Source organism: Bidens hawaiensis, unplaced genomic scaffold (assembly GCF_021521415.1).
Source record: "Bidens hawaiensis isolate Kalapana, Puna unplaced genomic scaffold, B.hawaiensis_p1.1 tig00001575_1, whole genome shotgun sequence".
NCBI classification, from domain to species: Eukaryota; Viridiplantae; Streptophyta; class Magnoliopsida; order Asterales; family Asteraceae; genus Bidens; species Bidens hawaiensis.
In genome coordinates this window covers 1,645,066-1,660,592 of record NW_027491088.1, presented here as the reverse complement: position 1 = coordinate 1,660,592, position 15,527 = coordinate 1,645,066, and the positions used below count along the sequence as shown (strand labels likewise).

Here is a 15,527-nt window from a genome sequence, read left to right as displayed (position 1 = left end):
GTCCCTTTTGTTAAAATATTTCTTTAGGGTTGGCTTGAGGTCACTTGTCCTTGGGATTCTGTCCACCTGGACTTTTCCTTATGCTAACATTCTCTTTCTTTCAGACCTTGCTAGGAGAGTTACTTTAAGAGTTTTATGCTCTTGTTGTATAGCTATACTGATTATATCTATTAAGATCTTTATTGTCTACTTTTTCCAATGAATGATTGGTTTCTTGATCTTGTTTTTCCTTCTTGATGCTTTTGCTTATCTCCTTTTCTTTTGTCTTTCCTTGTTTTCCATTTCTTTCTTAAGCATTGCTTATGCTAATTTGATGACATTAATTTCTTAATGATTAAACTTATTTTCAATGTCATACATTCCTTCTAAGGAAATTCTTAATCGTATTCAAACGTTTTTCCTTGAGTGTAAGTGAAGTAAGGATTTTGAAATGCTAAATATATTGTTTGTTCTTGATAATTGTCTCCATTACACTTTTTCCCTTTTGACGATATTGGTTTTGATTTACTTGATCCTGCTCCTTGTGTATTCTGATTTGCACTTTATCAGAACTAATGAAGTCTTAGTATCGAATGAATCTAAATTTCCTTCCATTGTCGTTTGATATGAGTCTTCGTCACTGGACGCATGATTTGGAAGTATAGACGTTCCAATGTATCCCTTTCCTTTACTAAATCGAGGTCGACTGGTATAACTATTGTGATTGGACATCTGCGTGAGGTTTGATTGAAAGTAGGAACGCGTTCCTATCTTATCCGTAATATTTGAATATTCAATTTAGATATTTTTCAGTCAAATATCTAATTTATTATAACTGTGATTGATATACCTATGAGTACTTATGAATTGCCAGGAAGATACTTCGGTTGACCTTCATATAGCAAATTAAGAATTTATCGATTATTCTTGACTGATAATGCTTGTGAAATAACTGTTATTACTGTTCGCCATGACTGATGGCTCAGATTCGAGTGCGGTGATTGAATGTCTAACTACTTGACATATATGCCCAAAGTAGTTTATATAAGATATGCTTTTAGGGATACTATCAATCATTGCTTATCCTTACTCATTTAAATAATTTAAAGCTTAGGTACCAATATATTAATACCTAATTTGTTGAAACCGATGGCTCTTATTTATAAGATTGATATCTATCTCTGATCAAAGCCTAGGTATGATTAAATACCTAATTCGCTAAGATCGATGGATCTGATACCAACCTATAACACCCCGGCTTAGGGTCTAGGCGTATGACCAATAGTTGGTACCTGTTTTGTAAATATATCAGAGTTGCAGTTTATTTTAGCGGAATACTTTGGTTTGAATATAATATTAATTTATTTGAAAACTCCCCGGGTAATAAATACCCGAGCGTTTGATTTATAAATCATATTTTTAAATCTTGTTTATAATATTTTAATAATTTAAAATTGAGCCATCTATACCTTGCGGGCGTCTATCATCATCAATGATTATGTTCCTTGCTACCTTTGCTAATATGTTTCCCTGAAATGTGGGGAAAATACGTCAGCTATATGCTGGTGAACACGTATGACTCTATAAAATATTTTGAATGACAATTACAATACAATGATAGTTTTCTGTACACTCAGCAGATGCACGGCCACATCTGGGATTTGTACCACTCCCCTACACACATATAATTGTTCCCCCGAGCTATATATGTATAGCCCATGCAAGGAGAACTAGTTATGACCGTTAGCCCGCAGCCACCCCGACCATTGATTGATGGACTGAACAGTTATGTTTGGATTCAGACACATGTGTACTCGGTCTGAGTTGCTTTTATTATCTATATTGTATTACAATGTTTTAGAGAACATATAATCTCATGCAAACATTGATTGACTCGTTAGACAAACACCCGTTTATCTTATCGAGTATAAAATATGTTTTGATTGATTGAAAAGGTTAACGTATTCACCAGTGATTATCTGTTCTGAATGATTGGTGATCTCGTTTGAAACCTTGACTGTGAATGATTGATTTATTGATTGATGATTGACCTATTATAAAATAGGTTTATATAAATATCCAGATCGTTACTTGATCCGGCTACAGACCCTTAGTATATGGTTTTGATAGCTTTGAACCTTGATTGATCATTTGTTTGAATAAAATATTGAGACATATAGTCTTTTTATTTATTTACCAAATTATATGCTGAGTTTCTTCTTCATGAAGAAACATCTATAATCTGTTTCTTCTTCAAGAAGAAACATTCATTGACTGCTAGTATTGAATGTAAAATCTTATGTTTCTTAATCATAAAGAAACAATATTTTAATTATATTCCATAAATATAAAATGCTATGTTTCTTAATTGTGAAGAAACTATATTCTGACTATATCCTTATGAATGAAAAATTATGTGTTTTCTTAATTGTAAAGAAACATTATTATAATCCTTTGTATGTTTAAAGCTTATGTAAACATAAATATGATCAAGGTTGGGCTATACCCTTGACTTTGGTCTAAGCCATATAATATAATAATAAAATAATGACTTAGGCAAAACTTTTACCTTAAACGGGTATTCGAAGTTCTATTACTAAGGTTGATTGAGCAGCACTTCCACTCTTTATCGCATTCTACGGCTTAAACTGTCAGAACCTCAGAGCTTGGCATGCAAACGAGGCGACATATGGTGGTCGTCGTGTTGTGCACGTATTTCGAGATATATTATCGGGTTATCTTCGGTGGCACGCACTTCGAGGTTTCGTCGGTGTATGGCACGGATTACGAGGTGACGATTGTCGGGTCGGCACGGAAACCAAGGTGGTGAGAGAGTAAATCTAGAGAGAGAAAGAGTTTGGTGTGAGAAATGAATGTGCCATGAACCCCCCCCCCCCCCCCCCCGCCCTTTTATAGCTGATTTTGCAACCCGTCGCGATACGCGATGGGTCTTAGGAATCCATTCGCGTATCGCGGCGCCGCAATTCCTCCGCCGCCATACTAGAAGCTGCCACGTGTCCGTTGACTCATCAAGGTCAATCGCGATACACGATGACCTGTGTTATGGGCTCATCACGTAGCGCGATGGGTCCCTGAACTTAATTTTTCATTTTTAATCCCTTGTCTTTTGTTAGCTTGTCACTTCCGGGTCTAACTCCCATTGTCCAAAAATACTAAGGCGGCTCGCAGCGATGCGAGTGTGCAAAGTGCAAAGTGCGCCATCAAAGCGCCTAACGCCCTTCGCCTTCGCCATCGTCCTCCCAACGCCCTTCGCCGTCGCCGTCGTCCTCGTCCGAGCCCGTGCCCGTGCACGTGCGCGTCGGGTGCTTCGTACCCTCCGTTAGGACCACTGGTGCATGCTAGGCGTATTAAGAATATTATAATGGAAACTCTCTTCCTTATAAAGAGCTTCCATTTCTTTACCAATTTCCATGTGGGATGGATTTTAACTTCCTTATTTATACCCATGTGGAATACTTTCACTTTCTTACATTTTTCAATGTGGGATGGAATTTCCATATTCCATATCCTTAACATAAGATGACTTTATTTATGGGATATTTTTATTTCCTTATAGAATGATCTTGTTTTCTTTATTTAAATTTTCCCAACACTTACTTTAGGGAATAATTTTGATCCTTCAACTTTACTTAGTTGTCAAATTATGATCGAAATTTTAGGGATGTTACAAAATGCAACAAACTGGTCATCAAAATCATAATATTTTTTCAGTGTCATATTAAATAAATACACATAATAAACATAACTTAGTAACCAACTTATTGATCATTCATATTGTCTTAATACAAGCTTAATACTAAGACAAACTAAATATACACATAAAAAGGAGAGACCAAAAGAAGATCTAAACATGTCGGAGTCAAATTTACCGACCATCAACTTCTTCAAAATTTCACCAAAAAAAGCAAATTACCTTCACAACTTGACAAACAAAATAAACGATTATAGAAGTTTATTGTATGCTTTTGGAAGTTTCTAGTTATGAACTAAACTAATAACTTAAATAGAAAACACAAAGTAAACAATGAAAGTAAAAAATTTAGAGCAATCAACTACATAACTAAGTTATTGGTGTTACCTTAAATTTTATCTTCAGATTTCAAATAGTTTGAAAGATCATCAAAATTTGACTCATAGTTCTCACACTCTAACAACCATTTTACCTTCTCACTAACTTCATTTTCCAAATCCAAATGTGACATTTCTTTTATAACATTAGCAAACTTCAAGTGATCCAAATCTCTTAAAAGAAACAAATCTTTGGATTCCAATATTGATTTAGGATAATACCCGTGTTACACACGGTGGAACATATTTAAAAACATAATATATATGTAACATCATATAAATTTAATGAAATGCAAATGTTGTACTTATAAACAAATGATACTTTTACATGAATTATAAGATATTATAACTTATTTGAATCAAATACAAAGATTAACAAAGATAAATGAAAAGTTAAAATATTTTATAACTTATATCATTAGTACAATAATAAGCAAACAAAGGAAATTAGTCTCCAAATCAATAAAAAATTCTACAATGTCGATTCAACAAAACTTTTATCTCAATGTTGATTCAAAAGATGAAGTCTATCTAAGACATTTATTACACATCAATAACTATAATATTTATGACTCTAAGATAGTACCCGTATTTATTTGCACATTAATTTAAAACATTTATTACAAACCATGTTTGAATTAAATATCACCATCTTGAAAAACATTTATCACTAACTTCATTTTCCAAATCCAAATGTGTCATTTCTTTTATAACATTAGCAAGTTTCAAGTGATCCAAATCTTTTAAAAAATACAGATATTTGGATTCCAATATTGATTAGGATAGTACCCGTGTTACACACTGTGAAACATATTTAAAAACATAATATATATGTAACATCATATAAATTTAATGAAATGCAAATGTTGTACTTATAAATAAATGATACTTTTACATGAATTATAAGACATCATAACTTATTTGAATCAAATACAAAAACATACAAAGACTAACAAAGGTAAATGAAAAGTTAAAATATTTTATAACTTATATCATTAGTATAATAATAAGCAAACAAAGGAAATTAGTCTCCAAATCAATAAAACAATTCTATAATGTCGATTCAACAAAACTTTTATCTCAAAGTTGATTCAAAAGATGGACTCTATCTAAAACATTTATTACACATCAATAACTGTAATATTTATTACTCTAAGATTGTACCCGTGTTTATTTGCACATCAAATGAAATTATTTTCTGTTTCGTGGATTTGTTTTAGGAAGTAGTATTTTTGAAATATTTTGAATGAAATTTGAATTTGTAATACTATGAACGCTAAGTTTATATTTTATAACAAAAATAAAAATAATAAGATACTTGTAAAGTATAATTATAATAATGTCTAAATTTAACATAATATGAATTATAATTTTTTATAATTATTAAGATACGGTTATAGTAAATATAATAATGGAAAAACAGTTGGATATATAAAAAAAATAATAATAACATACTTGTAAATTATAATTTTAATAATGTCTAAATTTAACATAATATGAATTATAATTTTTTATAATTATTAAGATACGGTTATAGTAAATATAATAATGGAAATACAGTTGGATATATAAAAATGTCGGAACGAATAAACATTAATATGTTAGTCAAACATATATAGAAACAATTATGTTTGACAAAAAAATTATTATGGCCATTAATTAGAAATTCAAATTTAAATCATATAACAAAAATGTTGAGAAATACAATAGACAAATTCGTGACCTTCATTTACTTATTTATGTAAATTAGTAAACTTATTATTATCTATCGATTACGGACCATTAATTTTAGAGAACTTATTATTATGTAAATTATGGATAACTAATTTCAAATTATTTTTTTATGATATACCAAAACTATATACAATTACGGTAAAAAAAATAAAGAATTGAAGTTCTGAGTTGTTTTAACATTTAGAACGAAATTTGAATTTATAATACTATGAAAGGTAACTTGTAATTTTATAACAATAATAAAAATAATAACATACTTATAAAATATAATTTTAATAATGTTTAAATATAACAAAATATGAATGAAATTTTTTTATAATTATTAAGATATGGTTATAGTAAATATAATAATGGAAAAACAGTTGGATATATAAAAATGTCGGAACGAATAAATATTAATATGTTAGTTAAACATATATAGAAACAATTATGTTTGACAAAAAAAATTATTATGGACATTAATTAGGAATTCAAATTAAATCATATAACAAAATGTAGAGAAATACCATAGACAAATTCTAGACCTTCATTTACTTATTTATGTAAATTAGTAAACTTATTATTATCTATCGATTACGGACCATTAATTTTAGAGAACTTATTATTATGTAAATTATGGATAACTAATTTCAAATTAATTTTTTATGATATACCAAAACTATATACAATTACGGTAAAAAAAATAAAGAATTGAAGTCCTGAGTTGTTTTAACATTTAGAACGAAATTTGAATTTATAATACTATGAACGGTAACTTGTAATTTTATAACAAAAATAAAAATAATAACATACTTGTAAAATATAATTTTAATAATGTCTAAATATAACATAATATGAATGAATTTTTTTTTATAATTATTAAGATACGGTTATAGTAAATATAGTAATGGAAAAAACAGTTGGATATATAAAAATGTCGGAACGAATAAATACTAATATGTTAGTCAAACATATATAGAAACAATTATGTTTGACAAAAAATTATTATGGACATTAATTAGAAATTCAAATTTAAATCATATAACAAAAATGTAGAGAAATACCATAGACAAATTCGAGACCTTCATTTACTTATTTATGTAAATTAGTAAACTTATTATTATCTATCGATTACGGACCATTAATTTTAGAGAACTTATTATTATGTAAATTATGGATAATTAATTTCAAATTAATTTTCTATGATATACCAAAACTATATACAATTACGGTAAAAAAAATAAAGAATTGAAGTTCTGAGTTGTTTTAACATTTAGAACGAAATTTGAATTTATAATACTATGAAAGGTAACTTGTAATTTTATAACAATAATAAAAATAATAACATACTTATAAAATATAATTTTAATAATGTTTAAATATAACAAAATATGAATGAAATTTTTTTATAATTATTAAGATACGGTTATAGTAAATATAATAATGGAAAAACAGTTGGATATATAAAAATGTCGGAACGAATAAATATTAATATGTTAGTTAAACATATATAGAAACAATTATGTTTGACAAAAAAAATTATTATGGACATTAATTAGAAATTCAAATTAAATCATATAACAAAATGTAGAGAAATACCATAGACAAATTCTAGACCTTCATTTACTTATTTATGTAAATTAGTAAACTTATTATTATCTATCGATTACGGACCATTAATTATAGAGATCTTATTATTATGTAAATTATGGATAACTAATTTCAAATTAATTTTTTATGATATACCAAAACTATATACAATTACGGTAAAAAAAATAAAGAATTGAAGTTCTGAGTTGTTTTAACATTTAGAACGAAATTTGAATTTATAATACTATGAACGGTAACTTGTAATTTTATAACAAAAATAAAAATAATAACATACTTGTAAAATATAATTTTAATAATGTCTAAATATAACATAATATGAATGAAATTTTTTTATAATTATTAAGATACGGTTATAGTAAATATAGTAATGGAAAAAACAGTTGGATATATAAAAATGTCTGAACGAATAAATATTAATATGTTAGTCAAACATATATAGAAACAATTATGTTTGACAAAAAATTATTATGGACATTAATTAGAAATTCAAATTTAAATTATATAACAAAAATGTAGAGAAATATCATAGACAAATTTGAGACCTTCATTTACTTATTTATGTAAATTAGTAAACTTATTATTATCTATCGATTACGGACCATTCATTTTAGAGAACTTATTATTATGTAAATTATGGATAATTAATTTCAAATTAATTTTTTTGATATACCAAAACTATATACAATTACGGTAAAAAAAATAAAGAATTGAAGTTCTGAGTTGTTTTAACATTTAGAACGAAATTTGAATTTATAATACTACGAACGGTAACTTGTAATTTTATAACAAAAATAAAAATAATAACATACTTATAAAATATAATTTTAATAATGTCTAAATATAACATAATATGAATGAAATTTTTTTATAATTATTAAGATACGGTTATAGTAAATATAATAATGGAAAAACAGTTGGATATATAAAAATGTCGGAACGAATAAATATTAATTTGTTAGTCAAACATATATAGAAACAATTATGTTTGACAAAAAAATTATTATGGACATTAATTAGAAATTCAAATTAAATCATATAATAAAATGTAGAGAAATACCATAGATAAATTCGAGACCTTCATTTACTTATTTATGTAAATTAGTAAACTTATTATTATCTATCGATTACGGACCATTAATTTTAGAGAACTTATTATTATGTAAATTATGGATAATTAATTTCAAATTAATTTTCTATGATATACCAAAACTATATACAATTACGTTAAAAAAAATAAAGAATTGAAGTTCTAAGCTGTTTTAACATTTAGAACGAAATTCGAATTTATAATACTATGAACGGTAACTTGTAATTTTATAACAAAAATAAAACTAATAATATACTTGTAAAATATAATTTAATAATGTCTAAATATAACATAATATGAATGAAATTTTTTTATAATTATGAAAATACGGTTATAGTAAATATAATATTGGAAAAATAGTTAGATATACAAAAATATCGGAAAGTATAAACAGGACATTAATATATTAGTCAAACATATATATTCCAAATAAAAATACGGTTTTAAATCAGAAATCTGTTGATATATTTTCCATGTAAATGTTGGTCAAACCATTATTATGGACATTAATTATAAATTCAAATTTAAATCATATACCAAAAATGTAGAGAAATACAATAGACAAATTCGAGACCTCCAATTACTTATTTATGTAAAGTAGTGAACTTATTATTGAACTTATTAGTAAAACTTATTATTATCATTTATCGATTATGGACCATTAATTTTAATGAACTTATTATTATGTAAATTATGGATAATTAATATCAAATTATGTTGTTATGATATACCAAAACTATATACAATTACGGTAAACTTATATTAAATTTGACTTGGGTGAAATGAAGTTAATTTTTAAAATCGGTTTCTATAAAAATTAAGGAAAGTAAATATATATAAATTGTGATAATGAGATAATTAAATTATATAAATTACAATAGTCATGTTAATTCGGTTAATAAACAAATAGTTTTATAAATTATCAAAATACGGTAATATAAGTTATGTTTTAAAATATAGTCAAAATTTAAATCTATATAAAATAATATGTTGTAGTCAAATCATAGTTATTATTATGGACAATTATTTATAAGCAAAGTCAAAATTCAATATTGATGTTAATTAAAGTGTGATAAGGATAATTAAAGTATAAAAGTATATAAATTACAATATTTATGTTAATTCGGTTATTTAAACAATTAAGGAAAGTCAAACCTGATAGTATTCAATGTGGATTTGAATAGTAAAAGTAATAACATACTTGTAAAGTATAATTTTAATAATTTAACATAATCTGAATTATAATTTTTGGTAATTATTAAGATACGGTTATATTCAATATAATAATGGAAAAACAGTTGGATATAAAAAAATGTCGGAAAGAATAAACATTAATATGTTAGTCATACATATATAGAAACAATTGTGTTTGACAAACAATTATTATCGACAATAAATAGAAATTCAAATTTAAATCATATGCCAAAAATGTAGAGAAATACCATAGAGAAATTCGAGACATTCATTTACTTATTTATGTAAATTAGTAAACTTATTATTATCGACCGATTATGGACCATTAATTTTAGAGAACTTACTATTATGTAAATTATGGATAATTAATTTCAAATTAGTTTTTTTATGATATACTAAAACTATATACAATTACTGTAAAAAAAATAAAGAATTGAAGTTATGAGTTGTTTTAACATTTAGAACGAATTTTGAATTTGTTATAACATACTTGGAAATTTTTTAGTATATTACCTTAAACATAATCTGAATGAGTATAAACAGGACATTAATATGTTAGTCAAACATATATATTTCAAATAAAAATACGGTTTAAATCGGAAACCTATTGATATATATTCCATGTAAATGTTGGTCAAACCATTATTATGGACATTAATTAGAAATTCAAATTTATGGGAACTTTTTATTATGTAAATTATGTAAAAGTAAAGTATATAAATTATGGGATAATTAAAATTTTAAATTATATAAATTACAATAAGGAAAATTATTTAAACAATTATGGAAAGTCAAATTATGGGATAATTATGATGTGAATTCTGTTATTTAAACAATTAAGGAAAGTCAAACTAAATAATTTGTATTAATGGGATAATTAAATATGGATTTTATTAACGCACGCCGAAAAAAAATACATCTCCGATATACATGAACAAATTAATGAAAATGAATATACATGACTATTCAAAAAATAAATATACATCGATATAAAAAATACATCTTATAAAGTCATCATCAATCCGTGAAATTAGATAATATGAGTGGGACAATAACCTAAAATAATAAAATCGAATATTAATATTGATATTATGGATTATTTTAATTATAATTAATAACCGGAAAAGTTTAAAGGTGTTACCGGAAAAACGATATTGTGAGAATGACCATGGTATCACGGATTTTTCGTAGAATTTAAATTGAAATTATGTTGTATGACTCGTGACATTCACCTGAAATTAAAAGTAGAATATTAATGTTAATGTTATGGAACATTTGATATTTAATTTATAACTAGAAAATTTAAATGTTTTACCGGAAAATAACAAATAATGATAATAACCATGGTATCTTCGTTTTTTATTAAGAAACTAAAATCAAATATTCCGTAAATCAATCGTGTAAATTACCTGAAATAATAAAGTTAACGGAAAAGATTACCGGAAAAACTTAACGGAAAACCGTAAAAAAATTCATTGTTATAGCTTCATCGCCGTTTTTTGATTTAGAACCTAAACTGATTTTAAAAAAATCAGTTAACAATGAAAATAAAGATAAAAATGTTAGATCTACAATAACCGGAAGAAAATATGATGTTGCCGGAAATACATATATCAACCATCGGAAGGTTATTACAACTTCAAAACTTACCGGAAAACGATTAATAAGAATGTAGATGTAGCATAACCAGAAAATATGAGAGGGTGAAAGGAGATTAGCCTAATAGAGAGAGAGAAAAACATGATTAGAGTAAAAAATTAAGAAATTTTATGATTTAAATATAGGTTAGTGGGTGATATGGCACTAGTAAGAAAGGCAATAGGTGACATGGCATTGATATGGCATTGATGTGGAGGGGCTAGAAAGTTGACAAGTGGAAACCTCATTTTGCTTTAATAGTATGTATAGATATATAAACATGGGCGAAAAATAATCACCCCCTTCTTATCGCCCCTATTTTCGCCTTGGGGGGGGGGTCACAAAGATCGCCCACATCACCCTTGGTTTGTCGCCCACTACGGATAGCCTAATATAGCAATGAAAGTGGGGAGTCGTTTAATCCATCTTTAAAGTGTCATGTCATTTTAACATATGTTGGGGTCAGAGTATACCCATTCATCTTTAAAGTGTCATGTCATTTAACCTATGTTGGGGGGCATAGGGTATACTCTGACCCCAACATATGTTAAAATGACATGACACTTCTAACCCCAACATATGTTAAAATGACATGACACTTTAAAGATTGATTAAACCACTCCCCACTTGTGTTAAATTTGTTAAAAAGAGGCCTAGAATTATGCTTTTAACGGGTTAAAAAGACAAATAACAACACATTTCCTTCGGGTGAGATAAAATTAAAAGGTTTAATTTATTTTATTTGGATGAAATGGAGTGAAAAAAAGAAAAATTAGTGATATGAAGTTAAATGAGTTATAGTGTACCTCTTGGCCCATGACCTAAGAGCTTCAACCCCTTAAATCCATTGATTAGATCATTCTTATCCGGATCTCCATCCCCATTTTTATAATTACACTAAAAAACACTGCATTTCTCTTTCCTGTTCAATTAAATAATATTATTTTATACATTTATCATTACATTTTTCTCTCTCCTCTGCTCACAACTAATTCAACAAATATTAAAAGATAAATATGAACAAACCAAATTTTCACAAATTTATAAAAAATCACTACATTTTCTTACACTCAGAGTCACGACCACTCAAAACCTCACCCAATTATTCTACATGGAATGGGTTAAGAGACCCAACTTGATTGCTTGTAAACTATTCTCTCTAATGGATAGGTATCCGCCATGTTAATCAAACAAAGTTGCATCCATTTTCACAAACTAATTGCTTGTAATCTAGTCAAATTTAGTCAATCAGCTTCATTGTCGTCAATTTCCTTAAACCCTGAAGACAAATCAACCAAATCAATCGTCCATTGGAACTCACAGATCAGCCAACATGGTCGAAATGGTAACCTTAAGGACGCAGAGATCATATTCAACCGCATGCCCACCAAGAACGTCATATCATGGACTGCTATGCTCACTGCATACGCTGAAAACGGACAGATTAGTAAAGCCCGCCAAGTGTTCGATGAAATGCCTGAACGAAATGTTGCATCTTGGAATGCAATGATTAGTGGCTATATGCGTAACAAGAATGGTATCAATAAGGCGTGTGAGTTGTTCTCAATGTCAACTGAGAAAAACGCGGTTTCATATGCTTCGATGATCACCGGTTATGTTCGCGCGGGACGGCTAGATGATGCGGACAAGGTGTTTGGTAATATGCCGATTAAGTGGCGGGACCCGTTTTGTTCAAATGCGTTGATGAATGGGTATTTGAAAAGGGGGAAACTTGAAGAAGCGGTTCGGATTTATGAGGGTATGGTGGAGAAGAATGTGGTTTCTTGGAGCTTGATGGTTGACGGATACTGCAAGTTAGGGGAAGTAGAGAAAGCAAGAGAGTTGTTTGATGCAATCCCGGAAAGAAATGTGGTTACTTGGACTGCAATGATCGATGGTTATATGAAAACCGTTGGGTTTGAAGACGGGTTTGCGTTGTTTATTCAAATGAGACACGGAACGGATATAAAACTTGTGTCGAACACGTTGACTGTAGTATTTGAAGGTTGTGGAAGATTTGATAGATATAGAGAAGGGCTTCAAATTCATGCTTTGGTAATGCGTATGGGATTCGACTTTGATACGTTTTTAGGCAATTCTGTGATTACCATGTATTGCAGATTGGATGATTTGGATGCAGCTGTTAAGTTGTTTAACATAATGGAGAAAAAAGATACCGTTTCTTGGAATGCTTTAATAGGCGGTTATGTTCAAGCTGAAAACATTGAAGAAGCTTGTAAACATTTTAATACAATGCCACATAAAGATGTATATTCATGGACAACAATGATTACTGGATTCAGTAACAAAGGACTTACTGAAAAATCAGTGGAGTTGTTCAATATTATGCCGTGTAAAGATGATATCGCGTGGACCGCTCTTATATCAGGATTTGCAAGTAATGGTGAATATGAAGAAGCAATCCACTGGTTCATTAAAATGATTCGGGCACCTGTCAAACCTAATGCACTCACTTTCAGCAGTGTTCTCAGTTCTTCAGCTTCTTTAGCTGCATTGAATCAAGGTCTGCAAATTCATAATCATGTGTTGAAAACCGGATTGGAATTCGATTTGTCAGTTCAGAATTCGGTAGTTTCGTTTTATGCAAAGTGTGGATGCGTTAATGATGCGTATAAGGTGTTTAACTCCCTTAATATTCCCAATACTGTTTCATACAACTCCATGATTAACGGGTTTGCTCAAAACGGGTACGCGAAAGAAGCACTCGGTTTATTTAATAAAATGGAAGAAAGTGGCGTGGAGCCAAATGGGATAACCTTTCTTGGTGTTTTGTCTGCTTGTACACATGTCGGGATGGTTGCAGAAGGAAGAAAATATTTTAAATCCATGAAATCTTTTTATAAAATCGAACCGAGTGTTGACCACTATGCGTGCATGGTTGACCTTTTGGGGCGAGCTGGTTTTGTAGATGAAGCATATGGTTTTATCAACTCGATGCCATTTGAGCCTCATTCGGGTGTTTGGGGTGCACTTCTTGGTGCAAGTAGAACACGTTTTCGTTTGGATCTTGCAGAAATTGCAGCCCTACATGTATATGAACTTGAGCCTGATAATGCTACACCTTATGTAGTGTTATCTGATATGTACTTGGTTTCAAGGAAGAAGGAAAATGAGGAGTTAGTGAGGACAATGAAAAGATTAAAAGGTTTGAAAAAGAGTCCTGGTTGTAGTTGGATCATGGTACAAGATGATGTTAACTTGTTTTTGTCGGGTGATCGTTCGCATAGAAACTTTGAAGAAATTAAGAGCATACTTTGGACATTTGTGGAAGACATGTAAGAAGTGTATTTACTAAGTACTAACCCGAATTCAGTGGAATTGAAATCTGAATCTCATTCATAACTTGTTTGGTTTGTAGAATTCGTTGAAACCGAAATATGAAATCAACAGATAACCTAATACTATAGTATATATAAATTAGCTATACTATTAAAATATATTTCATACATTAAATAAAATTTGTATAAACAATATAACTGTTTTAAGGCTTTAAGTTTGCGAATATGTGAAGCTGAAAGGGTTACAATTTGAGCAAGAGCTCGGGCTCAAGTAAGCTCAACTCGAACAATTGGATGCTGAGAAAAAGAAACATTTGTTAACATACATCAAAATTTAACGAATTAAAGAAACTCCTAACAAAGACGACAATGGCACTAACATCTGATCTCAACATAATCGAAACTAAACTTTTTTTTTCATACAATTATTCAATACTGACAAAACGAATCAACAAGCAGTCGATCTATAATCGCTAGGCATCCCCCAGAGTGATCAAACCATAATCAAGAAGCCCCTCCGCCGCCACCACCACCACATGCACCGCCACCACCAGCACTAATGGCTGCTGCACTAGTTGCAGCTACAGTTGCTGCACTTAGAAAAACCATGCCTCCATTTCTTGCAGTTTCACTCGTTCTACCTAGTTCAAGGTCATGACTCGCTCCCGATGATGGGTGTGCGGTTTGTGGTCTTGTGGTGGTTGGAATGCCCCCATCAATACACAAACATTGGGACAAAAAGAGCATTGTTGCGAAGATTGCACCACACACTACAGCAATACAATATATTGCCCATTTTTCCATAATTACGTGTTATAAAAAAAAAAGACATGTGTTTGGTTCATAGAATTCTTTTAAAGGTGGAATGGAAATATTTTTGTTTTAAGAAATCATTTTAGGTGCTCAGAAATTGAATA

The 15,527-nt window shown here is 29.0% G+C and overlaps 1 protein-coding gene across 1 annotated transcript; it reads left to right on the top strand.

Annotated features, from left to right (window-relative positions):
* The first annotated feature begins 12,465 nt into the window (after positions 1-12,465).
* Positions 12,466-14,632, top strand: LOC143585544 (pentatricopeptide repeat-containing protein At1g53600, mitochondrial-like). Its single transcript, XM_077067307.1, has one exon. The coding sequence runs from the start codon at positions 12,491-12,493 to the stop codon at positions 14,609-14,611; it is 2,121 nt and encodes a 706-aa protein (XP_076923422.1). The 5' UTR covers positions 12,466-12,490; the 3' UTR covers positions 14,612-14,632.
* The last annotated feature ends 895 nt before the right edge of the window (positions 14,633-15,527 follow it).

What these genes read in the sequence shown, in the direction of transcription:
- LOC143585544 (XM_077067307.1), top strand. Translation starts at nt 12,491, where the DNA reads ATGTTAATCAAACAAAGTTGCATCCATTTTCACAAACTAATTGCTTGT.